This window comes from Perissodus microlepis, chromosome 20, assembly GCF_051167445.1.
Source record: "Perissodus microlepis isolate ML-2025 ecotype Zambia chromosome 20, ASM5116744v1, whole genome shotgun sequence".
In the NCBI taxonomy this organism is placed as follows: Eukaryota; Metazoa; Chordata; class Actinopteri; order Cichliformes; family Cichlidae; genus Perissodus; species Perissodus microlepis.
The window spans coordinates 26,002,014-26,020,266 of record NC_140480.1 but is presented as its reverse complement, the minus strand read 5'-3'; the positions used below and the strand labels follow the sequence as shown (position 1 = coordinate 26,020,266).

General features: G+C 38.6%; 3 protein-coding genes across 4 annotated transcripts; 1 reads left to right on the top strand and 2 right to left on the bottom strand.

The window, feature by feature from the left end:
* Positions 1 to 73: 73 nt before the first annotated feature.
* LOC146364658 (NEDD8-activating enzyme E1 catalytic subunit-like) lies at positions 74 to 5,103 on the bottom strand. Of its 2 annotated transcripts, none has more exons than XM_084917960.1 (18): positions 5,015 to 5,103; positions 4,874 to 4,912; positions 4,118 to 4,241; positions 3,888 to 3,968; positions 3,684 to 3,766; positions 3,499 to 3,579; positions 3,347 to 3,390; positions 3,203 to 3,267; positions 2,784 to 2,939; positions 2,024 to 2,126; positions 1,823 to 1,933; positions 1,687 to 1,740; positions 1,264 to 1,300; positions 1,056 to 1,137; positions 863 to 963; positions 715 to 778; positions 565 to 619; positions 74 to 454 (listed from the first exon to the last, which is right to left on the bottom strand). In XM_084917960.1, the coding sequence occupies exons 1-18, from the start codon at positions 5,032 to 5,034 to the stop codon at positions 366 to 368; spliced, it is 1,389 nt and encodes a 462-aa protein (XP_084774086.1). In that variant the 5' UTR covers positions 5,035 to 5,103; the 3' UTR covers positions 74 to 365. The 2 variants fall into 2 exon arrangements, with proteins under 2 accessions (XP_084774086.1, XP_084774087.1); XM_084917961.1 differs by having other exon boundaries at positions 4,851 to 4,912; positions 5,015 to 5,064.
* Positions 5,104 to 5,986: 883 nt separating this feature from the next.
* On the top strand, positions 5,987 to 10,726 carry LOC146364657 (PRA1 family protein 3-like). The gene is made up of 3 exons (XM_084916575.1): positions 5,987 to 6,238; positions 7,124 to 7,341; positions 9,242 to 10,726. Exons 1-3 carry the CDS (start codon positions 6,057 to 6,059, stop codon positions 9,415 to 9,417), a joined length of 576 nt encoding a protein of 191 aa, XP_084772701.1. The 5' UTR covers positions 5,987 to 6,056; the 3' UTR covers positions 9,418 to 10,726.
* A 727-nt stretch (positions 10,727 to 11,453) lies between these two features.
* lmod3 (leiomodin 3 (fetal)) lies at positions 11,454 to 18,236 on the bottom strand. The gene is made up of 3 exons (XM_084916574.1): positions 14,612 to 18,236; positions 12,911 to 14,512; positions 11,454 to 12,716 (listed from the first exon to the last, which is right to left on the bottom strand). Exons 1-3 carry the CDS (start codon positions 14,897 to 14,899, stop codon positions 12,669 to 12,671), a joined length of 1,938 nt encoding a protein of 645 aa, XP_084772700.1. The 5' UTR covers positions 14,900 to 18,236; the 3' UTR covers positions 11,454 to 12,668.
* Between the last annotated feature and the right edge of the window lie 17 nt (positions 18,237 to 18,253).

Genomic DNA, 18,253 nt, shown 5'->3' with positions numbered 1-18,253 from the left:
AATTAAAACCCAGAAGCTGCCAAAGAAAATGCCATTTACTTCTAAATCAAATAAATGAGATGAAACTGTAGTCTCACATGATAATAAAACTTTATTAGAGTATAGTGCACATCATTATTTTTATTTAATTTGATGGGGAAGTAGCTACAGGGTAGGTCAACACAGGACAAACTGACAAAGTAGTAAACAACATTACTAATAGAAAAACAATGTTATTCACATAGCATCAACACTATCTGACAAGTGAGAACTTACTGATCATATTTACATTATTATATCAAATGTGCTACTGAAAAGTCTCAGTAACTTTGTCATGAGACCAGTTTGCATCCAGTTGCATCAGTGCTGCTTGTAGTAATGGAGGTTCAAGCTGTAAAATTGAGCTTGAAGAGGACCGTCTGGGGTGTGGTGATATCAGCTACAGCCAGTTCCTGTCCATCTGACAAGCCCAGCTCTACATCAGAAAAAAAAAAAAAAAAGACTTATTACACAAGCATGATTCACATGTTATAGATGCAACTTTTAATGGCCTCTAAGAATCTGAGCTTATCAGCTTCTTATTACCTTTTAAAGTTTTGCAGAGGTTTGGCCTGGTTCGTTCTTCAATGGATTTAACAGACTAGAATAAAAATACAATCCTAGGTTACCTGTGGTGTATAATACGATACAAGTCATGAATTTTTTTTTTCTCCCAGAATTGGTTTAATACATTACCTGCAAATACAGCGTCTTATTCTTTCCTTCCAGAGTTGTGGTGATAGCAGGGGATTTCATTTGTCTGGGAAAGAAATGAAATAAATCTTAATGCGATCATTATTTGTGTCAAAAATCCGTGAGCAGAATGTTCTTCCTGAGTACTCACAAAGAGGCGTTCTCTGTCAGGTACTCTAAAACCTCCTGTAATTTGGCAGAAGGAGGGAACTGGAGATCTTGAGGCACCTGGCTGCAAGCTGAGCAATTTTCCTGTCAATCAATGACAATTCAGATTACACTGAATATTCTCGGTGAGCATACATTACACAGCTGGCAAAAAGCCAGTTACAGCTAAAACAAACCTTTCGCTCTGCTTCGAATGTGTAGGTGTACAGTCCATCCACGTCATTGAAGACCATGTAATTATTCAAAGGGATATAGGCGCTGGTACAAAAAAAAAAAAACCCAAAAACAATAAGAGATGTTTATGTTGAGAAAGATTAAAAAAAAATATATATATATCAACAGCTAACTACAATAAATGGCTCAAAATGTCTTTTTACAACCAACCTCGTAGCAATCTTAAAAACTTCTGTTGCACAGGCAGCTACGAAGAACAGAAACAGAAAACAAAAGAAGTGAATGAATGAAACGTGAACGAGTTAAGCTGCAAAGTTAGCATCTAAGGTTAACAAGCTACCCAAGTACAGTAGTAAATGATCACAGTATTAAAAACTGAGCAATTAGCTGTCTGTTAGCTGCAAGTCTAAATAGGTTTAAAAAACCAAAACACGTTGTTTAAAAAATGTCCACCATTTTTCAAGTGCTACATCTCCCAATACCATCATTTTAACAACTGCATGTGTGCCATGTGTGTCACTTTTAAGTAACACTGACTACAAAAGGTTTAATTAAGGAACGTTTGCTGCTTTTACATCACCAGACATTACAACACTTTCACTGCTACCAGCTTAAAAAGTTTGAATTTCATACCAGCAATAACAGCATTAGTCGATGCCACAGCAGGAATGATCCTTTTCACGACACCTGTGACATAAGAAACAGATGCAACTTTAATAACGATTCAAATGTAGCACAATAGAGCTGAACAAATGATTCCCAGGCTCACCTTGAGTCAGTCTGTATGTCACTCCTGTAATGTTAAACTCTGCTGCTCTTTCTTTGGATCTTTCGAACACCCATTGGATGTGCTCTGGATTGTCTCCATCTAAGCTCGTTTCTATTAGACAACCCATGTTCTTAGTATTCATTTTAACAAAGGCAGGTTATATGACGTGTTACTGGTTACCAAGTCAATATATTAGCGTACCTCCAAATGGCTTTTCTTTGGGCCATTGTAAGATTCTGGCATATTCGATGCAGTGTTCTGGCAGCCTTGGCATTGAAGCAATGGTGCACATGGGGAAATTAATCTGTGGATCACAAATGTTTATTTAATGCTATGCAAAAAAAAGGCATTGAAAGGATCATTATAAGCTGTTACTATGGGCCTGGTACTATGAAGCGAATTCGGAATAGCCAGGACATATTTAGTAGTCCACTAAAGAATAATGATTTTACAAAGATAAAAATATACCATTAGAAAGATATGAAGAGGGAAAACACATAAAACACACCGGTAAGTAAGTAAGACTTATAACAATAATAAACTTCAAGTATCAATAAAAGCATACGAGGATTAAAATGCACTAAGCAACACTAAGACAGCTACCAGCTGTTTAACCGTTAAACCATCAGTTTAACCATTAAATCTCTATTTACCTTACTTAAGTGCTGTTTTTTTTTATATCCTCTGAATGTATGTGACAGTTTTCTCCAAATTAAAATAGTTCTTTTCAGCCTCAACAAACAAACAGCTGTTGCTGCAGATTGGAATATTAGGGACCACCTGTTCCCCACAACTGCTTTTTCACACCCAGACACACTCAACACAACACCAGATGTAACTTTGTAAAAAGTTAATAGGCTGGCAGACAATTCTGTCACAGAGCACACTAAAAACAGAAAAATATATACAAATCTTTAAGGTGAAACCAGAAAATCAATATCTGTAGGAAAGGGAGCAGTACCTGTGGCGGATACAGCTCCAGAGTGCAGTCAATACATGCAGTCATTCCCGGCAGAATGACACGAGCATTTCCTTTAAAGCCCTCTGTCCCTCCATCAATGAGCGGGATGATGGAGCTAGGATCCAGGACTCCGTCTTCATAGCTCAGGAGGGAGATCTATAAAAGGTCAAATCAATCATAAATTGCACACATAAATCTGTTTTATCAGCAGAAGAGAAAGCATACACAGTGCAGCATTGACTGCAAGTATGACACTATCTCATAATGTACTTGAAAATTTGAATAACACACTATTTTAATTCTTAAACAATTATTACTCCTCTCTTTCTTTTGGCTGCTCCCTTTAAGGGAGTAAACAAAAACCTGAAGGAAAAAAAACAAAAACAAAAAACAAACTGCAACTAATTTATATTTTGTACCAGCATCCCATTCATCCAGCGTCTGGCAATGATGGAGTCCAGTCCACAAACGATGATGTGGAACTCTGAAAATAAAATAAACTATCAGGTGTCTATTTAGTAAGACCTGCTAAAGTTTACACGTTATAAGAAAAGCACACTTACGCCTGTAGAAAGACTCGTCACAGTCTTGGATCTTTTTAAAGTGACTGCAGATTATTTATAAGGTGATAACATGATAGCAGCACACAGTAAATGTCATATATTGTAAACACAGTCCGTGTTGTTTTTAAAGAAAATTGTCAATAAAAGGATACGGAACAACTTTACAACCCGGGACACGGCTGTTAATAAAGTCAGCAGCCACTTCCGCCTTTGGTCGTCCAACATCGTTGGGTCTAAGTAGAGACAGGTCAGTTTTGATTATATATGAAACATTGTGCATAATCAGTACTTGTGTGGTATTAAACCATGGTGAAATTTAAAAAAGCTAAAAACCTACCTGAAAAGAAACTGCCTGTTGAGGTTGGACGCATCAATAGTATCCATATCAACCACGTGAATGAGGCGAAACCCAGACAAGGCCTAAAGCAAAGAAAGACTATGTAAGAACTTATTTAAACCACTAAAAAGACTTTGCATTTGTTCGATTTACACTTGATGATGAACCTTAACAAAACATGCATTCAAGCTTGCCATTTCCTACCAGATTTTTCAGCAGCTCACAACCAAGTCCTCCTGCTCCGATCACCAGAATCTTGCATGTTTCCAACAAAAAATGCAGGGACTGGTATGAAAAAAATATTATATATTTAATGAATCGTATTTAAGATTTTTAAAAACCCTCTAACCTCACAGTGCAGCTATAGCCTTATCTTGTTTGGCTTATTCAGTCAAATATATGAAGCATGCACATAAAAAACATTTCCATGTAACCTCAGTGCTTGGCTCAAAGTCAGGATGCGTAAACGGGCCAGGTCGCTCCAAAAACTTCTTCACATGATTCCAACGACCATCCCAATCGCAGCCACCATCTCTGTGTCCACTATCTACAGCCATTCTGGGCAAACAACACAACACAACAAGATGCACTGGACTTGTATTACAACACAATTTATGCTTACACTTCTTCTAACTTATCTCAAGACTAAAAAGAGCAGCCAAAATGAACAGGACTCTCATATTAAGAAACCTGATAGAGATAAAATTCATAAAGCAGGTCTCAATCTACTAAAGCATTAAGATTACAGCACTTATATTTCCTGTATAGGCTTGTTGTTGAGCAGATAATAAGTGGTCTCTATCAGTGTCTCAAGATTGCATATCCATGTTGCATTTAACTACAAGGACAGTGATTACCCAGGTGAGGGGTGATATATATAGATAGAAAAATATAGGGGTTACAAGCAAAATGCATGCGATATGAAGCAGACACAAGGCTGTAACAGACCGAATAGGTCTTGCAAGAAAGCTGATTTGAGCAATGCAACTTTGACCCTTGCAGTAAACTCTAGACTTTAACTGGATTCACGTTTTACATGGATGATTTATAGAAACATATAATGGTGGGTTAATAAGTCCTGCGTGCATGGTAAAATGTTTGATTTGATCATATCTGCTGGCCCAGCAGTCGCTGCTCACTTAGCAACGCAAACCTGCTGCCAGAGACCTTTATTTAGATTCGTCACTAACTTCTCAGTTAGGTCCTCTATTCGCCTTCTTTTCTTCTCCCTGAAAGAAAAAAATAAAACTGTCTTTAGGCATGTTGGGTTGCTGACAAAGGTGCAGCATTTAACTACGTTAAAATAATAATTTCCATCAATTACGACTTACGGCTCCTCGGCATCCGCCATACTTTCAGGGTCCCATGTCCTCGATTGAGACTACTGTGTTCACGAGTGTCAAAGCTGCGCTGCAGCCCCGACTCCTGACTGCGCATACAGGGATATATAATTCTCCTGGTTCAGAAATTAGGTTCCTTCCCCACAGATATGTGCATATCTGTATGTCTTTGAAGAGCCATATATAGAGATAATAATTATCCATAGGTGAATAGCAATATTCAGTGATGTCTTCTTCTCTTTCTGCGTTTCATAATTTGAACACAATTTGAGATAGAGGACATTACAAATGCCGCATTTGCCAAAGAGCATGTACACTATTTAAAATAATGCAATGTTTTTGTGGTTTTAGCCTACATTAAATCTGTTTCTTTTCCTAGTAATTATTATTATTATTATTATTATTATTATTATTATTATTATTATTATTATTAGTATTGCTATAGCAAACAATAGAGAGAATGCACGTAGTAAAATAGAGATTAGAACTTATTAATCGACTGAGAAAAGGATGTTAAAACAGTCAGGGCCGCTGCACTGGGGAGGCGGCAAATTTTGGGGGGTGGCCAGTGCTCTCTCTGACCCCCTTGGTGATGTCCCTGATTACAGTGGACTCAGATAATAGAAAAACTAGAGAATTTAACTGAACACTGAAAAAAACAAAATTCAGAACAGAAATATATTTAAATAAGATTATAATTATATACATATAAAGGAAGATGACAAAACAGCAAAGCATAAGGCATATATTGTATTAATAATTGAATTAAAATTTTTGGTATTAGGTGCTAACTAATCAAAAATAAAATTATCTTTTTTTTTAATGGCACTGCTGCACTTTATAAACACAAGTCCTAAACCCGTTAACACCCGCTGGAGACTGAGCCTCGTTTAAAGTCTCGCGAGAGCGTTTCTCTTTTCGGACTGCCACCTCCTCCAGGCCGCTGACGGTGATCAGCTGACCTGTCAAAATATTACGCAGCGTGTGCTGTGGTGTTGTGTTTGTTTGCGTCGCTTAACGACACGCCGAAGATATGGCAGCCAAAATGGAGCTCGCACCCCTCAGACCGTGGGACGACTTTTTCCCCGGAACGGACCGATTTGCCAAGCCCGATTTCGGAGACTTAGCAAAGTGGAACAACAGAGTGATCAGCAATCTGATGTACTACCAGACGAATTACTTCGCCGTGGCTATGGTGGTTTTCCTCATTGTAGGGTGAGTCCTGGGTTGACAGCAGGCTAACGCAGACAGGCCAGCATCTGCTGCTCTGAGCTTAATTCTCTTGCATACCTTTTATCCACACCCATTGTGACCACACAGGCTATTTTTGTTGCATTTAGCACTGTGTTGCTATGTTTACTAATGTTTAATACGGTGAAGCTCTTTTCTATCTTTCCAGTCGTCAGATGGTCACTAGCCATATAGATGTTTTAACCTCTTTTGGCCTACAACTCCTCTCTTTACAACATTTAAAACATTCAGAAGAAGTAAGTTTTTAGATGGCCTAAATGCTGAGCTGGTGCTTTATACTGTACGCATGTCGTACACATCCAGTAAAAACTTGTGTAAAATTAACCTTATTTAAAAGTTATGCTAAATTTGACCGTCGGCCGCCCAACATTGTTACCGTTTCCGGCATACAAGCTGCTGGTTTGAATGCAGGATGATGTAGTGGAAATCGTGAGTCGACATCCTCTTGCAGGCCTTGCCGCTTTTGCTGTACAGCAAAGTGGTAGTTACTAATTTTTGCCGCCACCAGCAGGTTGTGCTGTTTAAAAGAATTTTAAATTATATATAATATGTGTCTATGTGAATTTTTGCATACACTCATTATGAGCATGAATGTCACTGTCATTTTAAGTTTTTAATAATTTCTTTGAACTGTTATATTTATTTATTTTTAGGATGGAGTAATGATGTTTGCTGTACAATGATTCCAGTCTGGAAAAGAGAACAGTTCAAATAAATCATTACAAGCCCAGATTATCTTGACATTCATGCTAATGATGAGTGTATGTAAACTTCTGACCACAACTATATATGTAGGGAAATTAATGCACAGCATTTCAGTTTCCTTTGTGTGTGTGTTCCAATATTCAGGTTCATGAATCCATTTGGCATGTTCCTGGGTGGAGCTGTGGTGGCACTGGTCTTTGCAGGATCAGTCTGGGCAGGAGAAAATAAGGCCACTATCAAGAACTTCAAAAGGAAGAACCCCACTCTGTTTGTCATTGGTGTCATGGTCACCAGCTACTTTCTGCTCTCACTCTGTGGTGGAGTCATGGTCTTCATCTTTGGAATCACCTTTCCTTTGCTCTGTAAGTATATTACACAAGCATTTTCCATTCATTTTGATATTCACCATGTTGGATAATTTCTCAACACCCAGCACAACACTACAAGTACACTACTTTTTGATTATAGCGTCAGTTAATTATTATTTTTGTTTTAGCTTGGGGTTAATTAGAAATTGTTTCATTAAACAGTTTGTCCAGCAGAATGTGCTCCAAATTCAGTGGTTACTAATACTTTCAGCGCATGTAGCAGAGAAAGCATCAGTATTGAAATCCAAAAGACTCACAAGTCACCTGCTTTTTGCTCCATGGGGCATTCTAGAAAGGAAAGGAAGCGCATCCAGGATATGCTGACTGGCCAATAACTTGTTGATCCAAAGGCATTAGCCAGTGAGCGCATGGTTTCACCTCACTTGTCACAAGATTTCTATGGTGATAATGCTCTTACATTCCCCATAGTAAGGCTTGAATCTCATGAATGAACATCAACATGTCCACTACTACTGTAAGGTAAAGAACCTACTACTGTAGACCATGTACACCCTTTCATGAAAATGGTATTCCTTTGTGGCTGTGGCCTCGTTCCGCAGGAAAATGAGCCCTGCCATAGGGTAAAAATAGTTCAGGAAACCTTTGAAGAGCATAACAACAAGTTTGGTGTTGACTTGGCATCTAAATTCCCCAGATATCAATCCGGTTGAGTACCTGTGGGATGTGCTGGACAATTAAGTCGAATCCATGAAGGCCCCACGTCAAAACTTACAGGACTTAACGGATCTGTTGCAAACACCTGGTGCCAGATACCATAACACACCTTCAGGGCCTAAAGTCAGGGCCTCAACAGATCAGCAAATGCTATTAGCCAGGTGGTCATAATGTTATGCCTGACTGCTGTATATCTAAGAATATTTGTTAGTGTATCTACAACAGAAAAATTCTGGCTATTAGGAGTAGCTCTGATTGAAATCTGTATTCTCCCTTAAAATCTTCCCAATAAAGATATTGTGAATGTCTTTCTAATATTAACCGGATTTTATCTGTTACACTGGTTACTCACTTTAAAAATAAAACACAGTTTATCCTGTAATTTATAATATTGGAATTAATTGAGCTCTTAGTCATTTTATATAAAAAATAATGACTCATTCTATGATAATTAATATCATTAATAGAGCAGTTTTCCTCATAAAAACATTCATTAGGGATTATAAAAGTATTCAGATTCTGATTAATCAAGCTTGGAATTTTCTTTGGTTCACTCAGTTTCTTGACATTTGAAAGGGAAACATGTGCTAACTTTGTTACATTAAGAACCTTTTGGAACTTCGCAACTTGTACAGACTTGAAACCGTTCCCTATAGTATATTGCTAACATCTGGCTAAGGTTATGCAATGAAAACTGCCAGGGAGACTGGCGATGAGTCACTGAAGCATTTGAACAGTATGTGCATAATTGCTGATGCGCATTTCCTGCTGACGCGGATTGTAAAATAAAGTCAGTATTACAGGCTACTTCTCTCTAAATATTTTTAGCCTCTGACCATCAGCAGAGTGGTTCAGATAATTGGTGGGTTAGGTTCCTCGAGCAAATGTAGCAGCTCTAACATTGTGGCAGACAGATGAGGCAGTTTGATTCTTCCCAGGAGGAGTGCCCACTGCTGCTTGTGTTGACTCGTTGCTATGGGTTGTTGACAGGACCACATTTACTAGCTGATGTCATGCATTCAGTATCTGTCTGACATGGAAATAAAAGATTTAGCTTTCCTAACACCTGCTTAATGTCTGCGTTTCAGGAGTATCACATTTTGTTTTGGCAATTTTCAACATGTGTTTCAGTAAAAACATTAACCTTGCTATACTTAAATGTATTCTATCCCCTCCTTACTGAAACAATATTAATAGGCTGCTCTTGTTTTTCCCGTAGTAATCTTGATCCATGCCTCTTTGAGACTTCGCAACATGAAAAACAGGCTGGAGAACAAGATTGAGGGTGTTGGGCTAAAGAAGACCCCCATGGGCATCATCATGGATCTCCTGGACCAACAAGAGGAGAAAATTAATAAGATTCAGGATTTCATTGAAAGCAAACTGAAGGAGTAAGAGTGCAGCCAAGAGTGTGCCAAAAGAAATCAGTGTCATACAGTATGGATTAAAGTTTCTGTAGAATTGTCTGATGAGTTCCAGTTTAAGCCCCTTATAATAATAAAGTTACTGATTTTTTTTTTTCCTCATTCCCACTTTTTTTTTTTTTTACCCATTTTAGTTTAATATATGCTCTTACATGTTTGTGTGAGTTCACAATATCTAAGGGGTAAAGGTGAATCATGTCATTATAACAGGGTTCGCACAATCATTGTATGGATTGGATGTTGGGATCAAAGTTTTTAGCATTCCTGTGTCAAAATATGTCCACAGACACGTAATTCCCCATCGTTGACAGTGCACTTTGTTCTACACAGTAATCAAGTATTTATTCAATCCAAATAAAATAGAATGTTTGAGCTGAATAAACAGTGATTAGATACCAGTTATATTTGTTAAAAAAAAATTCATTTCCTTTCAGTTTGCTACCTCAAAATGAGCACGTTTATCTTTATTCTCACCGAGTAGACCCAGATTACCAAAACGCACCGCTGCCACCAAGTGAACTGCTTATTAAACCGCAATAACTCCAATTTTGTCATTGCAGGAGCTTTATGAATGCTGAAAAAAAGTTTGCTTCTTGCATAGACATTGTCACATGTCCTAACTCAAAATAATAATGCAGTGTGGATATTCGATTTGTCACAAGATTTGTGCATACAGTTTCTGACTGTACAGGGTGGCCTGAGTGTATCCCCTCTGTTCACAGCTATGCAATACGGAAAAATGAATGGCAAGTGCAGCTTTATCGTTTGAGTATATGTTATGTATATTTTTGTTATTTCTGATGTGTCATTATTTTAGCATGCAGAAATGTATTTTAAAAAATAAATTTACAACTGACGTTTAGCACATTTCCCTGTTCATTAGTCGGCATCTCATGGAATTCTGAAAAAAGTTACAATAATTATTGTTTCATACTGATATTTATTTTTTCCCATTTCTGTTCAGAAATGCACACTGAACGCAGTTTGTACTGCTACCTACTCAAATGTCAGTTCATTTTTAATTGGTTTTGGATGCAGCATTATATGTGTGTGTGTGTGTTATATGTTTTTTGGTGACATTTCCATTCTTGAAAAGTGATGAATAGAAATAAAATTTGGCTGTCCTCTATAAAAATAAATGTAATTTGATTTACAGTACTGTGCAAAAGTCTCAAGCCATCGCTCGTATCTATATTTTGCTGGGAAAATAAGAAGTGGGTGAAGCAATTTCATGAAATGTGCAAACATCAAACAAATACAGCATATGAGGTAAAAACAGAGTCTCCATCTTTTTTTTCTTTATGATGCCTGAACACAGGCAAAATGAAAGGTTTTTCATTAAGTAATCTCCAGGCTTCTTGTGGGACATCCATCCAAAGCTCTTCTTTGGATGTCGGCTGCCTTTTGTTCTGTTTTCTGTCAAGATGATCCCACATGGCTTCAGTAATGCTGAGGTCTGAGCTCTGGAGAGGCCAAATCATGTCTGGTACTAATCCCCTGTGTGTTTTCCTATCAAGGTGTGTTTTTGCTACATTGGTGGTGTGTTTTGAAATATTCTTGTGATAAAAAATTAGGCTGTTGCCAATCAGATGCTTTCCACATGGTAATGTATAGTGGGTTAGAACCTGACAGTACTGTACTTTCCTGCATTCAAAATGAAACAAATTTGATAAGATCACCCCAACATCACTGGCTGAAATGCAGCCCTGAACCATGGCACCATGACTCCCCACCATGTTTTACAGTTGGCTGTAGACAGTCATGGTTGTGCCCCCTCCCACCCCCACCCTGTAAACATTGAAAGTGATTTGAACCAAATTTCAAATTTAGATTCACTGCACAAGATGTTTTGCCACTGGTTTGTAGTCCAGTTCTCGTGTAATTTTGCATACCTCAGCCTTTTCTCCCTGTCTCCCTTATTTAAGACTTCTTGACATCCACCCTTCCACTCAGAAGATATCTGATGAGGCTTCAGCAAACAGCAGATGGATCAACTGAACGGCCACATGAATGTCTCAGTTCCTCTGTCAGGACTTGCCTGGATTTTTTCCCGAATCTCTTAAGAACATGAATTTTGCATGGTGTTGTAGACAGTTTTTTTCAGCTTCCCACTTCTTCTTTCATCCTCTGCTTGCACAATTTTAAACCAAATTATTGTTAAATGATAATAGACTGGTTCTTATATAGTGCTTTTCTACTCTGCAGGAGCACTCGAAGCACTTAATACAATTTACTATTCATCATATTCATACAAACTTTTTTGCTATACCTAAGTTCTTTTTTCTTTCACATTGACACTATGATGAACACATCCGAGAGTAAGTTGTGGTTCAGTGTCCTCACCAAGGACACTTTGTCATGCAGCCTTGAGCAGCTAGAGACTACCGACCTTACAGTTAGTAGATGATTAGCTCAAACTGTGTTAATTTTGGCATTTTTGTTATATTCAAATAAATGGCCCTTGCAAAGTACTTTATGTTGCAGACTTTGTTCCAGATAAATCTAAAACAAAAAGTATACTGTAGGATTTTACTGAAAAAAGAGAGAGAAAAACGACTACTGAATGGCGGATTAGTGGGGGAAATAAAACCTTTGCAGATTTATATATCATTTGAATAAATTGTCTGGGAGGCATGAATTTACTACACAGATTATATGAGTAATTTTTTTTTTCTATATCCAGCGCTCATTTCAGGATGAAAAAATGATTCCCTCGGGATGGATGTGCGTTACAGCTAATGGCACCTCTACAGTGACCAGTGATGTTGAATTAATTAAAAAAAACATCCCCCAGCAAAGAGTGGAAGGTTTATATTTTTTAATAGCAAAATGATTAAGTCACAAACATTTAATCAGACACGCTTGCTAATTCATTTTAAGCACAAAGATTAGAGAAATTGTTGTATATGTAGACATCATGAACAAATACTGTGTGAATACACTTTTTTTTCTTAACCATGCACTGTATTCAGAAGAGCTTTCAAATTATGAAAGGGTAACACGCTTTACTGTAGAATTAATACACAATATTTGGCTGTAGTCAGTGTTTATAATTGCTGTGACTTTGCAAAGACTATATCACGTCTTGAAATAAAACAGAACTAACCAGTATTTTTCTCTAGGTAATTAAAGTTCAGTAGCAATTTGTACTGTTCATGTGAAGTGACTAATACTGAGCATGTGTAATAAAAACAAATACTATGGTGAAGAAACAGCAGCGCCTTACAGGAGACTAGTTTCACTTGATTCCAGGGCTTTAGGGAGAGGCACCTGTGAGAAGCAACAAAGGAAAAGAACAGCAGGTTTAGTTTGCTTTTTAGGACAATGCATGCTCTATTAAAACACCTTCAGAAAATGAAAGTGTTATGATAAATGCTCCTCTGTTTTGTGAGCTTGAACACTGTTCCACTTTTTGAGCAATTAAAAAATGTAATTTCAGGTAATACTGATTCTAAGGTACTCACAGATTTGAGATAAGCCACGTTGCTCTTTTTGATATCATTTAGGAGCTGATCACGAGGTGTGACGTCAACCTTTGGAGGTAATCGTCTGCGAGGGACAGGTTTTAAAGACTTGATCACGTCAGTCAGGTTGGCCGTTTCATCCTCATTCCCTGCACTGCCTGTATCCTTCACTTTGGGAGTCTTCCTCAGTTGAAAGCTCGCCCTCTCTGATCTTCTATCATCTCTTGGGTCCAGCTCGAATAAAGGATCCCGTTTTTTTGGAGTTCTCCTCAGCTGGACATCCTTTAATGGGTTTGCTGGTTCATCACTGGGTTGTTTGGGAATGCTTTTGTGTTTGATCTTCTTCTGGGGCTCTGGTTGTTCTGTCTGGTGTTGTGTTTGCACAACAGCATTCAGCTCTGATGAGGGTGGGGCAAGTCCATGCTCCTGTAGGAATTCTATGGGTGGTATGTATCCCAGCATCTCAAGTAAACCAGGAGGTAGATTGAGACTGCTCTCATACATCTGCATCAGCTCCCTCTGCTGCTTTAGCTGTTGCTGCCTCTGCTCTTCCTTCCTCAGCTGCCTCTGACGGTCCAGATTCCTTGTTAAAATGTTGGTCACTACCATCCTGGGCCCTGGCTGTTCAAAGTGGTAGCCCATCTTCAGAAGGGTGTTGTTGGCCTTGAGCAAGCGAGAGATTTCCATCTCTGCGTGATGACCTAGCATATGCCTCTGGTTGTGAAAACGCAGCTCTGTGAGAGTCTCATTGAACTGGAGGCAGCGAATGATGGCAACGATGCCTTTGCCAGTTATGAAGTTTGACTCAATGTTTAAAGTCGTAATGCTGCGATTCTCTCGTAGCATGTTGGCTAGATTGAAAGCAATATTTTCGTCGACACCAGTGTTGGCTAAACTGAATGTTTTAACATTTTTATTCTTCTTCAGGGCGTTGACATAGTCCACGAGCATCTCTTTGGGAATGTTTTCTATATTGTTGAGGTTTACCTCAGTGATAGAGGGGTTGTTTTTGCGGATCTTATCAAGTGTCGACTCCAAGTTTGTATCATTTCCTGAAGGTCTTGATGTAATTTTTATATTATTGAGTGAAAGCTTCGGGATTTTCAGTTTACCTATTTTTCTCTCTTCTTTCTCTGGAAGCTTCTCATTGGGCTCGACTGTTTCTGGCTCCTCTGGAGCCTCTTGGGGAGGCAAACATTTTGTACTTTTGTTTCCTTCTTTCTCTTCAGTGTTGTTTTTCAGAGCTAAGATCTCAGTAGTCTCCTTTGTGCCTGAGAAAGGCTGACTGTCAGTTGTATTTTTTCCTGGTGCTTTTTCTGTGATATCCAGAGGCTCTGCGTGTTCATCTACATTTTCAGGTTGGACTTCAGCAAGTTGCTTCGTCTCTGTCTCTTTTCCCACATCTATTATTTTGTCCTTTTCATCCCTCTCATCAACTTCTTCAACAATTTCCTCAATAATCTCCTCTATAATTTCCTCTCCATTTTCACAATCTGCAGCTTCTTCTTCAGTGACTTCCTCTATCACTTCATACACCTCATATTTGCCACATCCTGCGTTTTCTTCTTTTTCTTTCTTTTCAGATTCCTCCCTCAAGGTTTTCTAAACAGTACATTAGGACATTAAGATTAGAACTATGACATTAATGGTATGCACCAAAAACTGAATTGTACATGAACCTTTGCTAGAGTTATCTCTTACCTCACTGGGCAGGAGAGTAGCAGGCAGTCTTTCTTCCTCGAGCATACGTTTAGACTCTTTCTCCCAGTAGAGGTAATCAACTAGGGATCTGTGGTCAAACGTCCCTGTCGGAGGTTTTTCTGTCTGGTCCTTCTGTCTCTGTCCTACTGGTACACTCTCGTCTGGTGCAATAATAACATCCATCTCACTCTGAAGCTCCTTAAGCTCCTCAGGCGAAAGCATTGCAAGGATTTCATCCTCATCAATGTCCTCTTCATTGAGATCCTCAAGGTCTCTGCCGTTAGACATATTTGCACTGAAGTTTTAAAGTTGTGTTTTCCTGTCGATATCAAGGCAAAAAACAACTTTTTATCCAATCTCTGACTCAACACAGAGCAAACTGGGAAGCCTCTGACTTTGACTTTAGCTAGAAACCGTTTGATCCTGCCTCACGGACTAAAATAAACCCTGTGAACTACATGGAAGATATTTACAGTACCAACAGGGGAAAGACATGCTAACATTCTTTTTTCAGACCCTTCTGCCAGCTGCCCTGGTCATCACAATCTTTTGAGATGACAGTTGCTTCAGGCAAAAGGAAAACGCTGGATTGACTGCAGCAGGTGGGATGTTTTTACAGGCCTAGCGGGAGGGCTAACATGTCCCATGCAAACAGAGCTCCTCCCAGAGTTACACAACAAACAAACCATGAGCCAAAAGAGTTAGCTTGTTTTCAGGGGTTCGTTATCACAATCACTTTAGGCCTTGTATACACCTAACCCACAGTTAGGTAGTATATTTTTCTATACGTTTTGGCCTTTCATCCACACGTAAACATAAAAACTCCTTTCAGAGTGAAGATTTGCAGTTATCTTCTTTATTGAGGAGACTTTTGTTGTTTGTACACTTTTGAATGGGCAGTTTTTCTATTGTAAGGAAAAACTTGTTTCTCCCGCTCGAGCAAATGTTGGGTTAATATCTTTAAATATCAGCTTTTTAGCTTAGTAACTCAAAATTTCTAAAATTTACTCAGGAGTAACTCAAAATGTTGAGCTAGTTAACTATCTCCATAATAATTTCATTCATTTCATTTATTCATTTATAAAGCACATTTAATAACAACAGGGCGTTGACCAAGGTGCTGTACAACATAACACTTAAACAGTGACATTAACAACAACAACTGATAAAAATTAAAAACAGATTAGGATAAAAGAATTGGTAACTCTCCTACGGTTTCGAAAGCCAGAGTAAAAAAATATGTTTTAAGATGCGATTTAAAAAGAGTAACAGTTGGGGCCTTTCTAATGTGGAGAGGTAGGTCGTTCCACATTTTCGGTGCCACAACTGCAAATGCCCGATCTCCTCTATGAACCATCCTAGACTTATGTAAAGTAAGGAGTAGGTGATCACTTGATCGAAGGGCTCTAGAGGGCGTATAAAGCTGCAATAGGTCAGACAAATAGTCCGGTGCCTGGCCATTTAGCACTTTATAAGTTAAAAGTAAGATTTTGAATTTAATTCTAAAACGCACTGGAAGCCAATGAAGGGAAGCAAGCACCGGAGTAATATGTTGGTGTTTCTTCACACGAGTCAAAAGGCGAGCTGCAGCATTCTGTACAAGTTGGAGCCGGGCCAAGCTGGACTGACTGACACCCACATATAGTGAATTGCAGTAATCCAGTTGAGATAAAACAAATGCATGAATTGCTCGTTCCAAGTTTCTAAAGGATAGAAAAGATCTCACTTTGGATAGGAGCCTTAATTTAAAAAAGGACCGCTGGACAACTGAATTAATTTGTTTCTCAAATGTAAGTTTGCTATCCAAGAGAACCCCCAGGTTTTTTACATGTGTTTTAACAGCACATGTTAGGTTGCATAAGTCCAAATCTGGGGCATTGAAATTACAGCTTGGTCCAAAGATAATTACCTCTGTTTTATCCTCGTTGAAGGTAAGAAAGTTTGAGGCCATCCAGGTTTTAACTTCATCGAGACATTTGACTAACGATTCCATGGGCGTAGAGGAGTTTCTATTAAACCGAAGATAAATCTGGGTGTCATCGGCATATGAGTGAAAGCAGATGTTATGTTTCCTGAAGATTAGGCCTAGGGGCAACATATAGATTGAAAAAAGAATTGGGCCTAATACGGATCCCTGCGGGACACCACAAGTAAAAGGAGCTGGGGAAGAAATAAAATCACCAAGGCTCACGGAAAAAGTCCTCTTGGAGAGGTACGACCTAAACCATTCCAAGGGGATACCTTTGATACCACATTGCTCCAAACGGGAGATCAGAATGCTGTGGTCAACAGTATCAAAGGCTGCAGTTAGGTCTAGGAGCAGGAGCACTGCTGGGTCTCCTGAGTCAGTGATTAATAAAATATCATTAAGTATTTTTAAGAGGGCAGTTTCTGTACTGTGGTGGGTTTTGAAGCCCGACTGGAACTTCTCAAAAATATTATGATTGTTTAGAAAGGATTGTAGCTGCTCAAATACAATCCTTTCTAGAATTTTTGACAGAAACGGTAGCTTGGAGACAGGTCTAAAATTAGCAAGAACAGAGGAATCAAGATTCGGTTTTTTAAGTACTGGCTGCACTACAGCGTGCTTGTATCCAGTTGGTACTACTCCAGAGCTGAGACTGCTATTAAAAATAGTTAAAATGTCAGGACCGACTACCTTAATAATCTTTTTTAGAAAATGGGTTGGGACCCCATCTGAGGGGCAGGATGATGTCTTTATGCTATTGCAAAGCTCTTCTACCTGGTTGAGACGTACAGCCTCAAACTGGTCAAAAGCAGTTGAGGGGGTGTATGTTAATGAGACATTATACAGCGATGGGATAGATGTAGATCGAAGCCTTTCTATCTTATTAATAAAAAACTGCAAGAATCTATCGCAAGTTTCAATGGAGCTATCTATATGGAAAGCGGGGGAGGTATTCAAGACCGATTCAATAACTGAGAAAAGAGTTCGGGGGTTATTAGAGTTGGTCTCAATAATGCTTGCGAGAAACTTAGATTTTTCGGCTTTTACGATGGCTTGATATCTAGATAGGCTCTCTCTCAGCAGCAGGAAAGAGACTTGTAACTTGTCTTTTTTCCATTTTCGTTCGGCTTTCCTGCACTGTCGCCTAGCTGATCGAGTTGAGTCGTTTATCCACGGGTCTGAGTAAGCTGTTGATCGCACTGATTTAAATGGAGCGATCTCATCAAGAATAGTCTTACATTTATTATTAAAATTCAAATCCATCTGCTCAATGCCTTCACCAAGAGAAGAATTCGACAGTCCTTCAAAGGCGGTGGAAAACTGTTCTGTGGAAGTTGGTTTAAAAACCCGATACCATCGTGTAGAGGATGTAGGTTTAAGATGGCAATGAGATAAAAGTATATTAAACACTAATGGACAGTGGTCGGAAAAGATTGCATCACTTATTTCCAAATTAAAAAATTTTGGAATAATGATGAAAGTAATTACCAATCTTTACAAGTGCTGGGATACAGATATTTCCTGGCTAGCTGATTTGCAGTTAGCTAACAGCCTGGTTTTAGCCTATGTTTGTTGGACAGATAAGAGGCTGGGATTAGTCTCCTTATGATGCTTGGTGAATACCATTCATTATCATTAACATTATAATTTCTCAGTAAATAGTTTGATTTCTT

Coding starts and splice junctions, on each gene's coding strand:
- lmod3 (XM_084916574.1), bottom strand. CDS start 14,899: ATGTCTAACGGCAGAGACCTTGAGGATCTCAATGAAGAGGACATTGAT. Junction 14,513..14,611: donor CTACTCTCCTGCCCAGTGAG/GTAAGAGATAAC, acceptor TGTACTGTTTAG/AAAACCTTGAGGGAGGAATC. Junction 12,717..12,910: donor ACGTGGCTTATCTCAAATCT/GTGAGTACCTTA, acceptor TGCTTCTCACAG/GTGCCTCTCCCTAAAGCCCT.
- LOC146364657 (XM_084916575.1), top strand. CDS start 6,057: ATGGCAGCCAAAATGGAGCTCGCACCCCTCAGACCGTGGGACGACTTT. Junction 6,239..7,123: donor GTGGTTTTCCTCATTGTAGG/GTGAGTCCTGGG, acceptor TCCAATATTCAG/GTTCATGAATCCATTTGGCA. Junction 7,342..9,241: donor AATCACCTTTCCTTTGCTCT/GTAAGTATATTA, acceptor TTTTTCCCGTAG/TAATCTTGATCCATGCCTCT.
- LOC146364658 (XM_084917960.1), bottom strand. CDS start 5,034: ATGGCGGATGCCGAGGAGCC. Junction 3,580..3,683: donor AACAGGCAGTTTCTTTTCAG/GTAGGTTTTTAG, acceptor GTCTCTACTTAG/ACCCAACGATGTTGGACGAC. Junction 2,940..3,202: donor GCTGGATGAATGGGATGCTG/GTACAAAATATA, acceptor GACCTTTTATAG/ATCTCCCTCCTGAGCTATGA.